Raw genomic sequence first — 20,939 nt, 5'->3', positions numbered from 1 at the left:
CGGTAGATTTTGTATTTTTTTCCCTTTTTTCTGCAAGCAATATCTCGGTTTTTCCCCCTACTAACATGATTTCCTGTCAACGATATTTCGTTTTTTCGCTGCTAATATTATTTCGTGTTTAAGAGAAGTATATAAAGCATTTTTTCTGTCAGTCTATTAACGCGAAGAGAGGCAGAGAAAAACCGAAATTGACTTTGGTAGAGGCAATAAAATAATATTTGAAAGGATGGAATATACTTAAAGACTTAGCTTTAGATAGGAGTGCTTAGAAAATAGTCATTCACGTGTCTGAACCTTGATGGCTTCTGCTGGGTTTTAACTCTAGCCTACCAAACTTGTTTGGGACTTAAAGACTTTGTTGTTGTTATTGTTGTTGTTTTTTCTGCCAAAAATATTTCGTTTTTCCTTGCCAACAAGAGTTCTGCCAACATTATTTCGTTTCTTTTCTTTTTTTCCCCTTGCCAACAGTATTTCGTTTAGGAGGAGTATATAAAATATTTTGTTTTTCCTTTTTTTTCTGCCAACAATATTTTGTTCGCAGGTCAGCTAATCAGCAAACGACCACTAGGATATTTTCGGCACTTGTGCTTTTCTTCTTCTTTTTTTGGGGAAAAGAATATTCTCGGCACTTGTTTTTTAGAAAGTTACAAAAGTAATCCCAGGCCCATCACTTTTATTTTCAAAAAAAATCATAACTTTTTGTTTTTTTTTGGAAAGTTACAAAGGTGTACTCATAAATTTTATGCATGTCGCTTTTTGTCGACAAAACTTATGACCATATTTTTTTTAGAAAGTTGTAAAGTTATGCACATAACTTTTGGGTGTGTCTTAAACACAGTCGCCTAACCACCGCATATCCATCAGGGCGACGGTGAGAGCCGTTGGATCCTAGATCCAACGGTGCAGCAATCGTCTTCAACCTGTGGATGCGTCGGATGGAGCTCCCCCATACGCCCTGCTTGTTCTTGCCCTGTGGGTTGTCGAACCACAAGGTCCATAAGCGCTCAAGCGGGTGCGCGGTGGGGAGGGCCGGGGCGGGGGCGTCGGCGGCGATCTCGCCCTCCTCCCCGTCGTCATCCTTCGTAGCGTGCACGGGGTGGACCCGAGAGCCCGCGGAGGCCAGCCCTCGTGTCGATCTCAGTCGGCCATGGCGGCGGCGGTGGATGGGATGAGTGCGAGTCGTGCGACGCGGCGAGTCCAAGGGAAGGGAGGTTTGGACTGGCTACCCTTGGGTCTGCAGTCTTGCCATTGGGTCAGGATCGGGAGGAAGGAAGGGAACAAGAGAGCTGGGCTGGTCTCTGCCGGGCCAGGTGAGTGTCTGTTGTGGTTGGGCTAAGCTGATCTGGGTGACTGATGTTATTGCAAAATTTCAGGCAACTGTGAAGAAGTAATTCTGATAACTTTTATGTATAATATTTCGCTGAACAAAACTTATCACCGTAAGTTCTTAGAAAAATTACAAAATTATACACGAAAACTTTTGAGTATAACATTTTGCAGGACAAATTTAACATCATTATGTTTTATCATAAATTTTTTTGATATAGTTTTAGTAATTTTATAGACAACTTATCATGACATTTTTTACATTATTTTCATAAGCTAATTTTTATTTATAATTATCAGTAGACATTTTATCATAACAATTCCTCAACATAAATTTTTAGAGCAATTTTTGTATATTACTTTTACGAGCAACAAACTTATACACATAAGTTCTTGTCATCTAATAACTTTTTATTTTACATAATTTATTTCGGACAAACTTTTGCATTTATAAAAAGAATAAAAAGGAAAAAGGTAAAAAAAAAACTGTAATACGCGGACGACACGTTTCAACCGGATAGAACACCAAAACGATAAAAAAAAAAGAGAAGATTTGCAGTCAGGTTTGTGTTGCCGCGGTGAGGCTCACGTTCGCTCGGCACCAACAACGATCGTCAAACAGGATTTGTGTTTCGTTTAGAGTACACAAGTGCAATGCCAATATTTCGCTTATAGGAGTATTTATATATCATATATGCATGCATGATGAAAGAACGCGATCGACTTTATTATGAGAGTTCCAATATATCTAGGAAGAAGAGGAAGAGACATGCACGCATGATGAGTTGATAGCTTAATTGGAGTGATATATATGATGTCTGCCCTGAAATGTTTCTACTGCGGGTTGGGTGGCCTGGAGTTTGCAGCGGAGACTCTGGAGCCCCATTCCAGGAGCTCCTTGCTGGTGTCGTCCTTGTGCGCCACCACCTCGACGAAGCAGAGGCAGTCCTTTTTGTCGTCGGTGGTGGCCGTGGCGACGGTGGCCGTGAGCTCCTCCTCGGTGGCCACCCTGGCGGTCCAGCACCTCCCCTGGCCGTTGTGGATGGCGTCGACGAGGCCCGTGTAGTCCCGTTCTTGATGACGTTGTAGGGCCCGTCGTGGATCTCCACCTCGATGGTGTAGCCGCCGTTGTTGATGAGGAAGATGATGCTCCCCTGCTCGCACCTGGAGCATCGTGGACACGTCCTGCGCCGTCACCTGGAAGCTGCCGTCGCCGATGCAGGCGATGACGCGCTTGTCCGGGGCGCCCTGGGCGTACCCGAGCAGCGCGCCCACGGACCAGCCGATGGAGCCGTACTGCATCTGGAACTCGTACCTGCCATGGTTGCCAGCATGGAGCGCCAAGTCTCTCTCTCTCTCTCTCTCTATATATATATATGTGTGTGTGTGTGTGTGTGTGTGTGTGTGGATCGGATGATGCATGCATAATGGGAAGACGACGTACTATACGTACCCGCATCCGTCTGGCAGCCCTGAGCTTCTGGCAGTTGAACCACGAGTCCCCCGTCTCCGCGATGACGGCGCTGTTGCCGGTGAGCATCCTCTGGATGTGCTTGAAGAGGACGTTGACGCGGAGGGGCTCACCGGGCTCGCACTCGGGCGGCTGCCCGTCGGGGACGAAGATCCTCCGGTAGTTGTCGTAGGCGGTGGTGTTGGCGCGCACGCGCTTGGCCAGCGCCGACAGGAAGTACGTCCTTCATCATGACGCAGCCGAAGGTGGGGCCGTTGCCGACGGTGACGCGGTCCGGCTGCACCACCACCGCCTTGTCCTTCTTGAGCAGGAACGAGTAGCCCACGGAGCTGTAGTCGTTGAAGATGGGGCCCGCGAAGAGGTAGGCGTCGGTGGACTCGACGATCTCGGCGCAGAAGGCCGTGCTCACGGCGCCCCAGTAGGTGCCCAGGAACCGGGGCAGCGTCTCCGGCACCAGGCCCTTGGCCGACGGCATGGCCGCCACGGCGTACCCGCTGGCCTCTGCCAGCTCCACGAAGGCGTCGCCGGCCTTGGGCACGCGGATCTTGGGGCCGGCCACCATCACCGGCTTCACGGCCTTGTCGAGGAACGCAATGGTGGCCTCGAGACCCATCAGATTGCTCGGCCTGCAGCAGCCCATGCATGCAATGCAAATTATGCAATGATTTCATTCATTCTCAACTAATTAACAAAGAGCAAAAATTAACGCAATGCAATTAACAACGACCGACCGACCTTGGCGCCAGGAAGTATGGCACTGGGTCTGTCGCGAACGTCGGGTGCGGCAGTCCCGGCAGGTTGCAGCTGACGCTGATGTACACGGGCTTGCTCTCCCTGAGCGCCGTGGAGATGGCCCTGTCGATCTGCTCGTGCGCGTCCTCCAGGTTGTTGACGACGGCCTGGTGGCAGGTGACGGCCTGGAAGCACCGGAGCTCCTGTGAGAAGGGAGGCCGATGGTGTGGTGGAGGATGCGGTTGGTGCCGTAGTCGTTGGAGTTGGGCCCGCCCACCACGCACACCACGGGCAGGTTCTAGCTGTAGGCGCCGGCGATGGCGTTGAGCACGCTGAGCCCGCCCACGGTGAAGGTGACGGCGCAGGCGCCCACGCCGCGGGCGTGCGCGTACCCGTCGGCGGCGTACCCGGCGTTGAGCTCGTTGCAGCAGCCGACGACGCGGAGGCCGGGCTCCGCGATCAGGTGGTCCAGCAGCGTCAGGTTGAAGTCCCCCGGCACGGCGAACACGTCGCTCACGCCCACCTGCACCAGGCGCCGCGCAATGTGCCGGCCCAGCGTCGCGTCCCTAGGAGGAGGCGCCCCGCCGGTGGACGCCGACGACATGATTTGATGCAGCCCGGAACGCCGGATGCAGGGCAGGCCACCGCGCCGTTCGCCGCGGGCCTGTGCCCGTCCACGGACCCGATGCCGCTGGTGTCCATGGAAACGATCGAAAGCGATGGATCGGAGAGTAGCTGATGGATGGATCGGAGTAAGGGGTCACCTCGCTCGATCCGAACGAGATGCAGACGGATACATGCATGCATGGATAGATTTGGTTTTCTATCTATAGGATGGATCGGAGAAGCTAAGGGACGACCGAGCAAATTAAGCGCGGCCGGCCCGGCGTGGGAAGGAAATCAAGGATGATCCTGGTCCCATCCATCATTGACTTGGAAGTGGACAGCTGACGGGCTGTATTCCACGCGCTCGGCATACAGAGTGCAGTTCAGATGTTCGCATCAAAAATTCCAACGTGACCTCATTTGGAAAGCAAAACCGGAGAATAAATGCAATATTCACGCCTATCCTACTGCATGACAAAATCCTAACAGTAGACAATCTACGGACCAGGATCATTGTGCCCTTTGTAAGGGTCCTCTGGAGACTGGACTAAACCTCTCACTGTCATGCCCCTTTGCAGGTGCTGTTTGGGATCAAGTGCTGTCTTGGGAGAATTTCGTTTTGCAGCTGCCTCAGCAAGACCCTGCCACCTGGTGGGAGCATACGGCAAACAAGGTGCCAAAACAAGAACGCAGACGCTTCAATGGAGTTTGCATATACATCATGTGGAACCTTGAAGCAAAGGAATAGGAGGATCTTTCAAAACGTGCACAAGACGGCGCAACAAGTTGCCTCCATGACCAAAGAGGACATAGTGCAGAGAGAGACATAGGGTGATGGCAATGGGTGGGCAAACAAATTAGTGGAGTTTGGAATTTTTTTCTACTCTGGTCCCAGGACCATGTGTTCGGCATAGCGGTTGCCATGTGTACATAAACCTCTTTTCCTACTTAATTCCATATATTATTTTTTTTTCATAGAGCTCCTGGCTTTACCTTAAAAAAATATATGATTTTTTTTTTGTGAAAAGGTAATTTTTTTTATTAAAACTCAAGTAACATCCTTACAAGAAAGTGAGGAAACCCACTCAGGAAAACAAGCAAAAAAACACTGACACTCCCTAGACTTTGGCAAATTGCGCCAACTCATACGCCAAATTATTCTGGACTATGCTAATCTTGATCGCCAGACTCCTTAGCTGGCCACCAACTTCCCGCGCCTCCTCGATGATTGGCCATATAGAAGAGCGACCCTGTCCTTTGGAGCAAAGCTTGGTAACCACCGAATGACAATCCGATTCAAGAATCGTCGGGATGTTAGGCCATCGGAGAGCCAAACGGACGCCCTCCAAACATGCTCTGGCCTCTGCTTCCTCAGCGTCCCTGCAATGAGAAATTACTCGCCATGCAGTTAGTTTTAGGGAACCCTCCCAGTCTCGAATCACCACTCCCACCGCGGTGTCTCCTGACAGTTGGTTGAAAGCAGCATCCACATTAATTTTTAGAGTCCCCTGAGGCGGCCCTCTCCATCGAACAGTCCCGTGAACAACTGAAACCTTTGCACTGGAACGCCCTGCAGGCTCCAAGGCACGCTTTCCTTTCAAATCTGCATAATCGCCTTGTTGTCGTACGATCAACAGTGACTGCATATAGCGAGTAAGAAAGATAACTGAACTAGCAATGAAAGGAGAAGCACCCTCATGTATCACCTTATTACGAATGCTCCAGGTATGCCAAGAAAGCATAGATAAATTCGCCAGAACTTCCAGAGAGTTGTTTAGCACAAGCATAAGCAGCCAATCCGGCCCTGTCTTGATAAGTTCTTCCAGAGGCAAAGACCAATGGTCCCACATTGCCTGACGGAGTGCCACAGCATGCGGACAGACCAGGAGAGCATGAAAGACATCTTCATTTGATCCACATAGTTGACAAACATCCTGCTGTGCAAGGTGACGATATTTCTTATTGACCCGGGTCGGCAGGCCATTGTTGGCGGCTTTCATAGCAAAGACAGACACCTTGGACGGCACCCGAAATATATACGAATATATTTACTTATGTTTATTATTAATTGGTCAAAATTGCTTTGGGATGTACATAATATAGTGCTTGAGAATTATGTAGAAGAAGGAAATACAGCAGATGCCACTACAATTGAGTGGTTGAAATCTTAAATGGTGAGATGCTTGTTGTAGTTGGAGGGGATTTCAATCTCATCATCAGGAGGGTGGAGGAAAAATCCTCATGAAATATTAATAGGGCGCTTGTTCCAAGAAAGTTGGAATGACTGAAGGAGTAGTATATTGGAAGACAGACTTTTCCCTTTTTGCTGCTTTCTCACTTTTACTGTTAGTCTGATGAAGCGCTGCTGCTGCTGCTGATGATATATACACATATACAATGCTACCAAGAAAAAAGCAAAAGAAAAACCACAGGTAATTTAACTCTTCAGGCTCCGCAACCACAACACAACAAACCAAAGAATTTTTCCAATCACAGCGGGAGGAGACTGAGAATGAATCGCTGCATCCAGATGGTGGTTTGTTTCACCATTCATCAGCTAGCTTCAGAGGACATGATCTCTAGCTCTGCCCACCACAGCGGCGACACCTTTGGAGTCGCTCCCTCAGGTCCCAGCATGGTGATCTCCTTCATCCTAGCAGCCACCTGTACCATCGTTGGTCTCTTCTTCGGGTCTGGGTCCACACAAGACCTTGCGACCTCACACATTGCGTGCGCGGCTTCTTGAGGGAACGAACCGAGGCTCGGGTCAATCAGCTCCGCAAGGAGCATGTTACCATCGAAGTAGCGAGATGCCAACTGTTCCAGTGAAACCCCATCTTCCTCTTCGGAGTAGGCAACTTTTCCAGTTAGTATCTCCAGCAATAGCATGCCATACTGATGTACCATGACATCTATGTCTGAAACTGAGAACTCATCGTCAGTGGTTGAACTGGAATCAGATCCCTTGGTGGCAGTGTCGCTCCAGAAATCAAGGTCTGAGACCTTTGCAGCAAAGTCATCAGTGAGGTATATAGTGTTTGAGTCAAAGTTCCTTGGCACAACAGGTGGATTCAGCTGGTGCATGTGCTCCAGACAGTAAGCTATCCCCATCGATATCCTCAGCCGTGTCGCCCAGTCCAGGTTATCAGCTTCTCTAACTGCGATGCAATCAAACATGTTGTCAGGTGTACTGGAGTACGTGATATATTTTCAACCAAAAATACGAGATCCAGATAACTGAAATCATATTGCCTAGTTTATGGCGAATGAACGCACTGCTGTGGACAAAGTTTTGATGTTTCTGGAAGTCACTTACCATGGAGATGCTCAAAAAGCGTTCCATTTGGAGCATATTCAAAAACCATTGCTCTGGTAAAAGGAGTATCTTCCTCGCAATAGCCAAGTAGATTCATGAAATTCTTGTGGCTAACTTTGGATAAACTTGTGATCTGATCAAGCAATGGAGATTCAGTTATAAGTGTGGATTCTGCAAAAATACACTCCAGTCTTTTTTTTATAACCACAGAATAGATGAGGTAAGTAGCATGCTACCTTCTTCCTGTAGTGGGATTCACATTCTTTTGACCAATCCTTCACGGATGTTACTGAGCTTGACACAACTGCTATTTCAACTCCACTCGATAATGTCCCCTTGTACAGCATGCAGCTAGGCGTAGAACCAACTATGTTGCTAAAGTCCTCACAGGCTGCTTCCAGCTCGGATCGTTTCAACGCAGGTACACCTGGAACATGAGTATCGTGCCATGGTTTAAGTTCAAACTGAAATAGAAAAGCATAAGGAATGCACACAAAACAGAAAGAAATTACCTGTTACGAATGCTCGTTGGAGTTGCCCGCTTAACCCTGTGGCCCATGGCCTCACAGTGCCCACCTTCTTAACTCGACAGTACATAACAGAAGCTGCAGCCATGACAACAAAGACTGCACCCCCTGCAGCGACCAAACTATACTTTCTCGAGGAATGTTTATGTGGTGGAGAGATGGAAGGTGAAGGGCTAGGGGCTGCCAATGGATGATGAGATCCTGAAAAAGATATTGGAGGTGCAGAAGCAGATGGTGATGGCAAGGCTTTAGGCGGAGAACTAAAAGGTGAGGGTGATGGAGCATGCATTTTATGTTGATGATGTTCTGGTCTGTGCAGGCGCTCATTTGTCTTTGGCTTCTTCTGAACAGGATTAGGACGAGGAGCATGTGTAGGTGGTTGGGGATGCTCGTTTTTACCACTCTGCAGCAATCTTCTAGCTTGCACATTTCTGGAGTTTCTGGTACAAGAAGAAAAATAATTGCTTGAAAACAAAAGTCAAGAGAAGAATGCAAAACAGAATTTGGTGAAATGGAGTTGAAAACCCTCGCAGAGATGTAACTTCACAACCGTATATTGCCAATGCTAGTCTAATCTATTGTACGCAATAGATGATACTCCGTATCATCATATAAACGGTGTGCCAAACTCAAGCACATGATGAATTCACGCCGCTTTGTAGGCAAATTCTCGAAAAAGTAGCAAATTTGCTGATACTACTGTTATGACGCTTCTTCGATTAGAGAGGAAATCAAAGTATACCCCTCATGTGTGCCTCACCAACCCAACCCGTCGATTGATAATCTGGCATTTAATCAGCTCTTAAGCTCTAGCGCAGTAGCATCCAAATAGTTCATGCCAATACGCTGTAGCTATAGCAACAATCAGCAGGTAAACATGCATACTCTTTCAATTCCATGTCTACTAGTTGTCCAAATAAAATTATGAATGGCCAAGCTGCTAGAAATAGAAAGCATATTGTTTCTGCGAAGAACAAAAAGAAAAGCAATTGTCACCAACCACTCACTCACCCAAAAATGAGATGAGCAGCAGCAGCAGCAGGGCTGCCTGCTCCACTCGTCCTCGTCGGCACCGATTCCTCCTAGAACTCCAGTCGCTGCGCAGCCCAAATCAATCCAATTCATGAGGGCAGTCAGCATCAGTGGAAACAAAACAAAAACAAGGCAGGCTAGTAACAAAGGGGAAACCAAAATCTGAGGGCACCGACCTGCACTACCGCGGGCGAGCAGCAGCAGCAGCAGCCAAGAAAGAGAAGCCAGCGGCAGGAGAATCCTGAGCAGCAAAGGAGGCTCCATCTGGCAACGGCGAGTCGGCGACAGGTGAGGGAGGAGCAAGAAGAGGAGGGGACAGGGCAAACGCGTGAATGCGCCTAGCGCCCTAGCCTCCTTTAGTCCTTCCTTTCCTTTCCATTGGTAGGGGTAGGGAAGGAAAAAAAAACAAAAACGTGAAAAGGCTGCAATTTTTTATTTTGATTTTTTGAGGACTGGAGAGGGAACAAAAGGCAGCAGCTTGGACGCGGCCAAACGAAGGAAGAAGAAAGCGACCGCACAGCTTGGCAGCTATCGCATTTTTCTTTGTTTCTAGTAGTATTTTCTCGCGTGTCCTCACATTCATTTTCTTGTGGATCTGGTGGCGCAAAGGAAGATATTTGCACCGAGGCCCTCCGTCCTATCCTCTTATAATTCTTGTGTAGTTTACACAAAATGATGGGCTCAACAGAAGGTACTCCGTATTAAGATTGTTTAGTTAAAAATAAATAATATGATGCACAAATTCGAGGATGGTACATGTTGGATGGTGTACTCTCTTGTTCACAGGAGGTAAATTTCATTTTTTGAGAAGGCAAACGACCTAAAGCTTGATTAAAGCTACATAAAAAAAGCACTGATATTTTTATACAAAATAAATATCATTAAATTAATTATGAAATATATTTTTGAGTAAAATCTAGTTGGAGACATAAATGTTTATATTCTTCCTTACAAATTTGATCAAATTTAAGCTATTTTGACTTAGTAAATTTTTTTGTAGTTACATCCTTTTTCACACGGAAAGAGCAGTAATTAAGGTCCAGAAGAAGATCGCTGCTTTTGCTTCTCATGAAATGCCACGAAAGCGATATGGCGCAGCAATAAATTTAGAACGCTAGACGCCTCAACCGTTGACCATGACTAGCAACCGTATTCTCCATTCATCATTTGGATCTTAAGTAAGTAGTACTATGTCGGTAATGCAATGCAATGGACCCACCCCGAAGTTAACTAACAATTTCTAGGGTGGAATTAAATGAGATCGACTAGTCTTCCAAATTGAAATCTCACTAGATCTGTGCACTTTTTAATTATTGTAGCTAGTCATTTGCAGACTCTACTGCGAAAGGGCTGCAGCTAGTAGTCTGTGGTTATAAGAGCCTCAATAACACTTAGTCTAAAACCAGGCAAAACAATCACTGCTGGAAAGAGGCCATTGTAAGAAATATCTAGAGTAATTAACGGAGTACTGTTTTCATCCTAAAATAACTACATATTCAGATGTGTTAAACTTTTTTAAGTTTGATAAATATATAACAAATTGTACTAATAATTATGGTGCATAATAAGTATCATTAATAAATCAAGCATGAACTTACCTGCACTCATTATACAAATCTACCAACCTGCTTATACTGTAAATGAAAGGAGCAGCGTTTCCATTTCCAGGCTTCCAGCCAAAGCATGTAGCAACAGAACCACCTTAGTTTTTTTTAAGAAAAAGAAAAAGAAGGAAACAACCTTTGCGGTATCCTATCTCCACACCACAACAACAATCGTTAGGCCAGTATCACAGACACACTAACAATTTCCCAGTTGCAAACGTCAGCATCAGCCACAGTTTTCTAAATCGAATCGACAAATAGTAATAAAGCAGGCAAAAGAAACAAAACAAATTCAAGTTACCTGTCGATTAACTTTAACCAGTGTGTGTACCTTAATAATCACACCAAACCAATTAGATGAGCAGCACATCATATAACGGATGCTAAATAGAGTAACTTAATCAGATACCAGGATAGAGGCCGAGCTACCATCGCCAATGTGGCAACCAACTATTCTACACCTGTGACGGTGATTAGTTATCTAGGCTGTGACACCACTAGAGTGGGCTAGAGACGAGTTTTTGAATGCAGTAATCTTCCTACGGCCTGGCCTCAGATGCAGACTAGCGGAAGTAAACCGAGACGAGAGGAATGTCAATGTCATTCCCATCATCATCCTCGCATGCTACCACGACATCTATGTGCTTCCGGTATTCAGGAACCTCCACCTTTGCCACCTCCCTGGCGACATCAACAACCTTCTTCTGCAGCCTCTCCTTGTGCCTCGTGAACATGCTGTTGTACAGCAGAGAAGTGCCGCAGGACATGCTGTAAGCGCTGAGGCCCTTGTCACTGAACCACTGCAGGAGTTCAGCGATAGTCAAGTTGCCCTTGATAGTCCAGCGGTCCCATACGGTCCAGCTCAGATCTTGATGCTTCATAACCTTTGCCGGAACTGGTTCGGCCATTGAGAACAGCGGTAGAGCTAGGTTGGCAAATGTGTTGCGGTAGTCCTCGATGGGGTGCTCCCCAGCAATGACCTTGTATAGCTCCAGGCACACGAGACCTGTGGCCATGGCTGTTGAAGTTGCGATGGCCGGGATGATCCTTCCAGCGATGAACTTAGCCTTCAACTTGTCAACCTCAGGAATGCTGTAGTTCCTTGCGCGCATGTTTGCAAGCCCAGCTATTAAATCCATGTGAAAATTAGTGTCATCATCCTGGAAAGCAAAGTGAATGTTAGACCAGCTATTTCATGCGATAGTTTGCAACATTCGTGTTTACATATCCATCTGATTGGAAGAAACAAAATCCTAATGTGTCACAAAGGAAGTAAAGCAAGCATGTCATACTACAGGACAGCCAACCACCAATGAGACAAATGAAATCATGATTTGCAACAATGGGTTCTGTTCTAAAAAAAAATAAGCAGTGAGATTGTACTAACTACTTATGGTGCTGATAAATGGAACTTGATGTATTGCTTGTTCATTATGAATAGAGTAGTAGTATTAAGTAGATATTAACATCAGAAAGAAAACTGACTATACACAGAAGGACCAAATTTATCATTATAAAGACCTAAATACTTATGGTGCTGATCAATGGGAAGAAATATTAGGTAGATATCACTTGAACTTTCAGGAACCAGAATTCCCAGCATAAGCCCGTGCATCTCATGTGAATCTTGGACTGAGACGAAAGAAATATCTATATTTATTATTATAAAAGACCAACAGAAACGACCAGATTCCCAGCATAAGCCCGTAGCATCTCATGGGAGTCTTGGACTGAGACGAAAGAAATATTTATATTTATTATTACAAAAGACCAACAGAAATTACCATAGGAAACATATTAATAGTTGGGGAACCATCTCAAAGAACTTCTTAAACCTTAGATTCGAATGAATATGTAGTTGGAATACTAACCTTCTCAAATTGGATAGGTTTCATTTGGAATCCTGGAGGCAAGCCCTTGGCATATTCTTCCAACTTGGTCAAAAGATCATTAATAACAGCATCATCATCAACTGAGGCACTAGAAAGGTTAGTAGCCTTCTCATCTGTCACAATATTCACCCCTTTCTTTGGCTCAAATTTTGGAACTGCAACCTTATTGACCGCATCAGCCAGCTTACTCGTGTTCTTTGCCCAGTCAGGTATAGCAATCCCAAATGACTCTGCTCTCAGTATTGAAGCAGCCATGATGAAGTTGATGTGAGATGAATCAGTGGCTGAAAATTGCAGAGGGCAGGGAAAGCGCTTTGGGGCGGACCAGAAAGGAGTGCCTGTGCTAGTAGCAGCGTCTTCAGGAAAAGTGAATGTAAGCTGCTTCACGCGGTTTGAGAAATAATCCTCAAATCTGACATGAAACAAAATGAAATCGGTTAATCTTGCACAAAAACTGAAGGAACACAGATGCATGTCCAAGATAAAGAAATTAAATTTGCCTGGTCAAAGTACAACACTTCTTAAATTTTAAACAGTCCTCAGCTACAAAGGGAATCAACTTGAACAGATGTTGGTTAAATTAGCAGTACAATGTCATAAAACTGATAATTCATTTATCATAAGGTGGGTAAGAGGAAGATGTGGAATCCCACAGAAGTGAAGAAAATAGTAACATATATCATATACAGAAGAATTGAAGAAATGTGACAATAGAAAGCATGAACGTACCTCAATCGGGCCCAAGTTATGCAGTCCTCAAATGTATTGCATCGCTCCTTGTCAAGACATTCAGAGACGCGTTCAAGTAATTCCCTTGCTTGGGCATCACCTGCCTTCCTCATGGCAGCAGCATATTGAGCAGGATTAGACAGAAAAGAATTTACTTCATTTGGTGTTTTCTCTAGCAAACCCTCGAACTCTGAACGGGCCCATGTCAAGCAATGATCAATATTGTGTGGAAAAGAATGGACTGTGCACATGGGTGCCTGCTTCTCAGGTGGGTCTCTTGAAGCTCCATAATTTTCAGTAAGGTGAGGAATGACCATTTGCGTATTGCACTTTGCGCCCAATGTCCCTGACTCCAGTAGTGGCTTCTGGAAGTACAGGCACCTCATGTCCATATACATCCTAGCATTAACATTATCAAGGGCATTGATGGCAATATCCAGTCCATCCCAGAATGTGTCATGGAACACATTTTCGGTATCAGGAGAGGCACGGTTCTGAAGAGCATCAATTTGGAGGCTGGGGTTGATGGCAATGGCGGCGGCTGCAGCTACAGTAGACTTTGCTTGCCCAATGTTCCAGTCACGGAAAAGAAATTGGCGACTCAGATTGCTTTTCTCAATGACATCGTCATCTGTTATAGTTAGCTTTCCCTTTGAGCTGCAAGAGACACCCATTAAGGCAAGGTTCTTCAAGAACTCACATCCAAGAGCGCCAGAACCCACAATGAAAATATTTGCATCTAGCATCTTCTTCTGAAGCTTGGAACCAAATACAGAAATCTGAGCATCATAGCGGCTATTTGAAGGCTTCAAATCTTGGGGATCCAACTGATATGTAGGGAGAGATTCAACAGAATCAAAGTAGAAGAACTGCATAAGGTGGAGTTTCATCAGACAAGGATAAGGGATGGCAATATAAACAAAGAAGGTACATTATTCAAAACCCAAACCTGGTAAAGCGGATGGAATTTCCCTGAACATGCCTTCACAACTTCTTGACCAACAATACCACCAAACATTGCAGCCATTGGGTTCAAAACAGCTCGAGAACCACTTGCAAAATGACGGAGCAACTTTTCATCAATGTTTTCCAGCTTAGGACCAACAGATGCTTCACTAATATCAGCAGCAAACTTCAGGAAAGTTTGAGCATCCTGCTCACAGCCAGCGGTAGGATAGCGCCCATGTTCCTTCTTAAATTTATCCAGAGCTTGAAAGGCTAGATGAAGCACAGGTGAGCGTTCAAACTTTGAAAAGTCGCTCAGAAGGAAATCGCCAGGATCTCTCATTGCATCTCTTAGTGCCTTGAAACGTAGAACCTTTGGTTCCTTCACTTGTGTAATGATACCACCTTTTGTATAAACACCATAGCTACTTGTGTCCTCCTCAATGCTAAATGAAAACGGCCTAGCATTTTTTACCTTCCTTGGTTTTCCATCATTCAATTCTGCCATGCCTTGGACCTCAGAGAAAACAACAAGATCACCATCCTGAAACTCAAGCCTCTCATCATCGACACAGGATACCATTGCAGGACTGTCATTAGCGATGGATGCAATTATACCAGTATGTGGATCTTCACCATCAACATCAAGGACAGTAAACTCAGGTCCAAAATCACAGAAGACACTACCGAAAAGGCCACAGACTTCAGCTTTGATAAAAGAGATTGGGGGCTGGTGGCTGTGACAATAGTCATCAAATTCATAAGCCTTCTCCAAACTTATATCAGTGAAAACAACAGCCTGCGCAATTGTAGCAAATAGACAAGAAATGTGTGAAATCAGAAATGTAATGCTTTAGCAGGCAACAAACAAATAAAACTGTCAGCAACCACGAAAAGCATCACAGATTCATTGGATCAAAATCAAAGGATACTGCAGGTCAAAAGCATGGAAATATAGTACTGAGGACTAGAGACGAACCTGGAACTTAGACAAGTGCTCTGTAGTCAATTCCTCTGTTAGAGCAGAGACCAGAACAGCGTTATTCAGTTCTTGCAGTTTTGACACACAGGCTACAGCCCTGTTCTTTCCGATGTCTTGCTCTGATAAGAAGAAATTGCCAGACAAGTCCCACATTCCCACCATTTTGACATCATGTATGGTGATAGATTTGACTCCAGCAAGAGCAAGACTTTTTGCTGGAAAAGTGCAACACAATTGTTTAGTGTGACATACAAAACACGTGAAAGAAGTTGATGTGTTTTTTCTTAAGAATAAGTTGGTGTGTTGTTAGAATCAGCCGGTATGTAATGCTTAATATGTGGGTTAATCTAAAACTGGAGACCCCCAAAAAATAGCAATGCTAAGCACAGACATCACAATCACTGAAATTCACAACAGGAACTTGGCGTCTACTCCATTTAGTATTCTTTCTGCGTTCCAGTAACGAGGATTCAGGCATTGCATCATGAATCTGAAAATGTAGGACGGCAAGGGAAAGGGGGTGCAGACGAACCAATCTCGGCGCCGAGGCCATTGAGGCCAGAGACGAGGACATCGGCGGCGAAGAGGCGGCGCATTGTCTCCCTGCCGTACACGGCGAGCTGTCTGCTGTGCAGGTCCTCGTCGATCTCCGGCGCCGCCCCATTACGGGTGCCGTTACTGGCCGTCCCCACGCCGGCGGCGGCGGCGGATGGCGATTCCCCCAGCTTAGCCCTTTTGGACTCGCCGCCGTCGGCGCCCGCTGACCTCTTGGATGGAAGCATAGCAAGGAAACCCCTGCGCAGAAACCGTAAGCACCTCATCGCGAACGCCGAATCCGAAGACGGCGCGGAAAAGAGAACACATGTAGTATTTATTCGTAGCAAAGCAATAGCAATCGGGAGGGTGGGACGGATGCGATGCTTACCTGGGCGGGCGAGCGGCGACCTCGCCGGTGGGGGAAAGGAAGGGATCGGAGGCGAGGGAAGGTGCTTGGCGTGGCGGCTAGGTTAGGGATGGGGCTCGGGAGGCTGAGAGCTCTCAGTATTATTCGTGTCGTGGGACTAATGGAGAGCGGAGGGAGGGGAGGGAGGCGGCGCCGCCTGGAAGAGGCTGACGGAAGGTATTTATACGGGAGGAGCCGCAGCGGACAGGGCAGACCGGCACAGGACACAGGTGGTTTTCCTTTCTCCACTCTAAAAAAACAAAATATAAACCGACCTGTTCGCTTCGCCGAAAAAAAATACTGTTTTAATTAATTTGTTGTGTGAGAAAAATACTATTTTAGCTTAAAAAAATAAGACGAATTATAAGAGAAACAAATAAGACCTTAGTAGTCAAATCGATCACTTTTTTTCTAAAGGAAACCAATCACCTGGTTCTTATGGCCAAGTTATTATACAACTGGATTACTGCATGTGAAATATTTTTTATATGTATCTTTATCCTAATTCTTCATCATTTTCAATTGTTGTACAAGATTTTCTTTCTAGCTTTGCTTACACACAAGCGTGTCCATCATGGCACATTCAGAGCAAAGGTGGATACGTACGTTTTAGGCCCTATTGGATCCTCCAGTTCTTGCCAGTTTTGAAGAATCTGACCTTTGGAAATCAGGCGAGATATAAATAGGCTAGTTTTTCTGCTAGTTTTGCTAGATTATTAAAAACCAGGAAGCTGTTGTGTCGGATGCCGTGAGAAGGGGTACCCTAAGTAAGACCCAAAAAACGACTACTTAGACTTCGTAAAGATCGGAACCAGCTAAAACACCGCTGGCCTCGGCCGGTTCTCCGACTCGCCCGAGGCCCCCTCACCACTGGCCTCGGCCGATTCTCCGACTCGCCCGAGGCCCCCTCACCACTGACCTCGAGCGACTCCCCGCCGAAGCCTCGGCCGGGCCACTGACCCTCCGTCTCGCGCGAGGCGGGCTCGGCAGCACTCCGCTGCCTCTTCCTTCTCCCGTCCCTCTGACAAAACGTCGTGTCGCATTAACTCAGCCAACTGCTGCCCCTGACATCGGCCGCACGCTCGGCACAGTACAGCAGAGTGGCCGACGGGACAGGAAGCAGGACGGGGCAGGGGTTACCCGCCACTGTGCTAACCACTATGCACATGGCTGACGCCCACGCCTCACTGAGTTGCCAACTCCTGCTCCAAGGACAGCGCAGCATGGGGAGCCACGTCTGGGCTACTGTGGCCTCGGAATCAGTACCCAGGTCCAATAACTCCCCCAAGGCCTCGGCAGTTTGCTTCAGGGGCTCGGCAGCCTGAGGATCCACGTCCGCCGAGCCCCCCACGATGGCTCGGCCTCGGCGTCTGCAGGGCCGCTGCTCCCTACGACGTCATTGCACGGTGACCAGCACGTCGCCCGCCATGTCCTGCATCAAGCTATACTGGAGCCCCACGACGCACAAGATCGAGTATGACCGGCGCGTCACTTCTGCACGACAAGGACAGGGCCACTCCATCGACCATACCACGACAGTGGCCGGCTACAGGGCTCGGACACGCCACCCCGTTTACAGAAGCGCTATGTAGCAATCCATGTACGGTCCCAGGTCTCCCTTAGAGTATAAAAGGGAGGCACCGGGGCCATTTCTAGGGCGGACCGAAAAGAGACGAACACACCGATAGAATTTGACACTTTCACTATGCTGCTTGAGAACAACGCCTCAAGCAGCCTGCACCACCCTCACCGAGACCTGGGGCTAGCCCCCTCTCTCACCTAGCTTATAACCCCCTACTACGAGCACTCAGGTGCAAGGAATACAAGATCAATCTCTCAGACTGGACGTAGGGCCTCGATTGCCTGAACCAGTATAAACCTTGTGTCTCTTTGCATCACCATCCGGGATTAGGGGCACGCAGCACAAACTCACTCGTTGGTTGAGGGACCCCCGGTTCCAAAACATCGACAGTTGGCGCGCCAGGTAGGGGCGCTGCGTGTCGGCTTCATCATCCTAGCAAGTTCCGGATGGCAGACCCTGTACGACCATTGCGTCTCGGCACCATAGTTTGGTTCGGAAGCCTAGAGTTCATGTCTCTAGGGCATGAGTACGACATGGTGCTCCTCGCCCCTCGAGCCCCACCGTCCGACGATGAAGTCACGCCCCGGCAGCCCAGGCGCAGGCGGTGCCCGGGCAGCCGCTCTCGCCATGCTCGCCAGGTACGATGCGAGCAAGGCCACCCCGACGCTACGCGAACCCAGGGCGGCACGCCACTCCCCGCCGATACCCTACGACCAGCTGTTGGTACGGGGTCCCTGGCTGGGGACCTGTCTGGCCTGAGCATGGACGAAGGAAAATCGCCGGCGGCTTGCGGCGATACCCAGCCATCTGGCTCCGCTCCACCACTCCCTGGAGAGCCGACCCCGGCGGGGCAGAATATGGAGACGGCACCGTCGCCATCCCCCTTTGGATTGAGAAATGCCGCCGCCTCTTACGCCTACGCTTACGCTGCCATTCACGAGCACCCCTCGGAACGCCGCCAGCGCTTCGCTCCCGACCTGAGCATCCGCTCTGACTCCTCGGACGAGGACGAGGCATGGCCTGGGGCGGACTTCTCCGAACTCCACAACCCTGGGGCTTTGCGCCAATTCTTGGCTGCAAGCGACTACTGCCTTGGCTACTCCGACTCCGACGACGAAGGGACTTACGATCCATCTCGTGAGTGCTTCCATGTCGGGCTCGGGATGCCAAGGGCGGGCGAAGAGGACGAGAGGACAGGCAACCATTCCCCGCCCCGGGCAGGGGCGGGCGACGCCACACCTCCGCGTCTCGAATCCCCGGCAGCACGGAACGAGAATCCTGTTCGCGGGGGACATCGACGCCCAGACCTGGAGCAGCTCCGCGAGCTTCAAGCCAAGGTCGAACAAGACCGGCTCCTTCTGCAACAGCTTCGAGACACTCTTGAGCAGGAGCAGCAAGGGCGTGGTGAGGGCGGGGGAGCCCGAGGGAGGGCCCGCGACGTCCATCACCGCATCAACGATAACGAGGGGGGAGAGCCACCCCCAATCTTTAATCGCGCTAGCCAGAATGTCGCAGCGGCTGCAATGCTGGTCCGAGCGATGCCCGAGCCCTCCACTACCGAGGGGCAACGGGTCCGCGGAGAGCTCCGCGACCTCCTCGAGACTGCAGTGGTGCAGCAGGCCGAAAGTTCCGCCTCCCACCGGTGCGGAGGCACTTCGGAGCAGCCCGCAGCGCAACCTCACCGGGGCCAGGATGCCTCGGTCCGCCCCGAGGCCGCTCGCACGCCGACGGTCAACAGGGCCCCCTCGGTACGCGATCGACCTAGAGACCAACGCGAGGCACGGGGCGACCACGAAGTAGTTGGCGGGTGACGGCGCCACGACAACGGAGCCGCCCGGGGCTACCACCCGCACCGAGGCGGTCGCTACGACAGCGGTGAGGACCGCAGTCCTTCCCCTGAGCCGCCAGGCCCTCGGGTCTTCAGTAGGGCCATCCGTGCGGCTCCTTTCCCCGCCCGGTTCCGACAGCCGGCCAATCTCGCGAAGTACAGCGGCGAGACCAACCCAGAGCTCTGGCTCACCGATTACCGCCTGGCCTGCCAGCTGGGCGGCGCGGACGATGACCTGCTCATCATCCGCAATCTCCCCCTGCTCTTGTTGGACTCGGCACGAGCCTGGCTCGAGCATCTCCCTCCCTCGCAAATCCACGACTGGCGCGACTTAGTTAGGATCTTCGTCGGGAACTTCCAGGGCACTTACGTACGCCCCGGGAATTCCTGGGATCTTAAGAGCTGCCGCCAGAAGCCGGGCGAGTCTCTCCGAGACTTCATCCGGCGCTTCTCCAAACAGTGCACCGAGCTACCCAGCGTCGGCGACTCGGAGATCGTCCAGGCTTTCCTCTCCGGCACCACTTGTCGGGACTTGGTCCGAGAGTTAGGACGCAATGTCCCGCGCTCTGCTGCCGCGCTCCTCGACATCGCCACCAGCTTCGCCTCAGGAGAAGAGGCTGTCGGAGCCATCTTCCCCGACGCCGATTGCAAGGGTAAGCGGAGGGAAGAGGCCCCCGTGGCCTCAACCTCCCACCTCCCAAAGAAAAAGAAGAAGGGTCGCCTAGGGAAGCGGGAGGTCCTCGAGGCCATCCAGGTCGCCACAACAGATCGCAGGAATGCCCGAGGCCCCCGTGGCCCCGGGTTATTCGACGACATGCTGAAGAAGCCCTGCCCTTACCATCAGGGTCCGGTGAAGCATGCTCTCGAGGATTGCACCATGCTGCGGCGCTACTACGCCAAGCTCGGGCTCCCCAACGACGACGCTAAGCAGAAGGGCGCCGGCGGTCGAAACGAGGACAAGGACGACGGGTTCCCCGAGGTACGCAACGCTTTCATGATCTTCGGTGGGCCCTCGGCATGCCTTACGACGCGGCAGCGCAAGAGGGAGCGCCGAGAAGTCTTCTCGGTCAAGGTGGCCACCCCCTAGTACCTCGACTGGTCCCGAGAGGCGATCACCTTCGATCGAGGTGACCACCCCGACCGTATTCCAAATCCTGGGCGGTACCCGCTGGTCGTCGACCCGATCATCGGCAACACCCGACTCTCCAAGGTGTTGATGGACGGAGGCAGCGGTCTCAACATCCTCTACGCCAACACCCTGGAGCTCTTAGAGATCGACCGGTCAAGGCTACGAGGCGACGTTGCACCCTTCCACGGCATCGTGCCGGGTAGGCGCACGCAACCCCTCGGGCGCATCGACCTTCCCGTCTGCTTCGGCACCCCTTCTAACTACCGAAAGGAAGTCCTCACCTTCGAAGTAGTCG

The 20,939-nt window shown here is 49.3% G+C and overlaps 2 protein-coding genes and 1 pseudogene across 3 annotated transcripts; all 3 read right to left on the bottom strand.

The window, feature by feature from the left end:
• Positions 1–2,012: 2,012 nt before the first annotated feature.
• Positions 2,013–4,378, bottom strand: LOC136550624 (pyruvate decarboxylase 2-like; annotated as a pseudogene).
• Positions 4,379–6,151: 1,773 nt separating this feature from the next.
• Positions 6,152–9,421, bottom strand: LOC136550625 (inactive receptor-like serine/threonine-protein kinase At2g40270). The gene is made up of 6 exons (XM_066542262.1): positions 9,187–9,421; positions 8,990–9,075; positions 7,964–8,418; positions 7,688–7,878; positions 7,452–7,584; positions 6,152–7,293 (listed from the first exon to the last, which is right to left on the bottom strand). Exons 3-6 carry the CDS (start codon positions 8,265–8,267, stop codon positions 6,689–6,691), a joined length of 1,233 nt encoding a protein of 410 aa, XP_066398359.1. The 5' UTR covers positions 8,268–8,418; positions 8,990–9,075; positions 9,187–9,421; the 3' UTR covers positions 6,152–6,688.
• An 894-nt stretch (positions 9,422–10,315) lies between these two features.
• On the bottom strand, positions 10,316–16,310 carry LOC136552986 (ubiquitin-activating enzyme E1 3). 2 transcript variants are annotated; one of them, XM_066544571.1, is made up of 7 exons: positions 16,088–16,310; positions 15,695–15,957; positions 15,160–15,377; positions 14,185–14,979; positions 13,236–14,104; positions 12,486–12,918; positions 10,316–11,774 (listed from the first exon to the last, which is right to left on the bottom strand). In XM_066544571.1, exons 2-7 carry the CDS (start codon positions 15,942–15,944, stop codon positions 11,178–11,180), a joined length of 3,162 nt encoding a protein of 1,053 aa, XP_066400668.1. In that variant the 5' UTR covers positions 15,945–15,957; positions 16,088–16,310; the 3' UTR covers positions 10,316–11,177. The 2 variants fall into 2 exon arrangements, with proteins under 2 accessions (XP_066400668.1, XP_066400669.1); XM_066544572.1 differs by lacking the exon at positions 16,088–16,310 and having other exon boundaries at positions 15,695–15,983.
• Between the last annotated feature and the right edge of the window lie 4,629 nt (positions 16,311–20,939).

Source organism: Miscanthus floridulus, chromosome 4, assembly GCF_019320115.1.
Source record: "Miscanthus floridulus cultivar M001 chromosome 4, ASM1932011v1, whole genome shotgun sequence".
NCBI lineage: Eukaryota > Viridiplantae > Streptophyta > Magnoliopsida > Poales > Poaceae > Miscanthus > Miscanthus floridulus.
The sequence above is the reverse complement of the archived record's forward strand: the minus strand, read 5'-3'. Positions and strand labels throughout refer to the sequence as shown.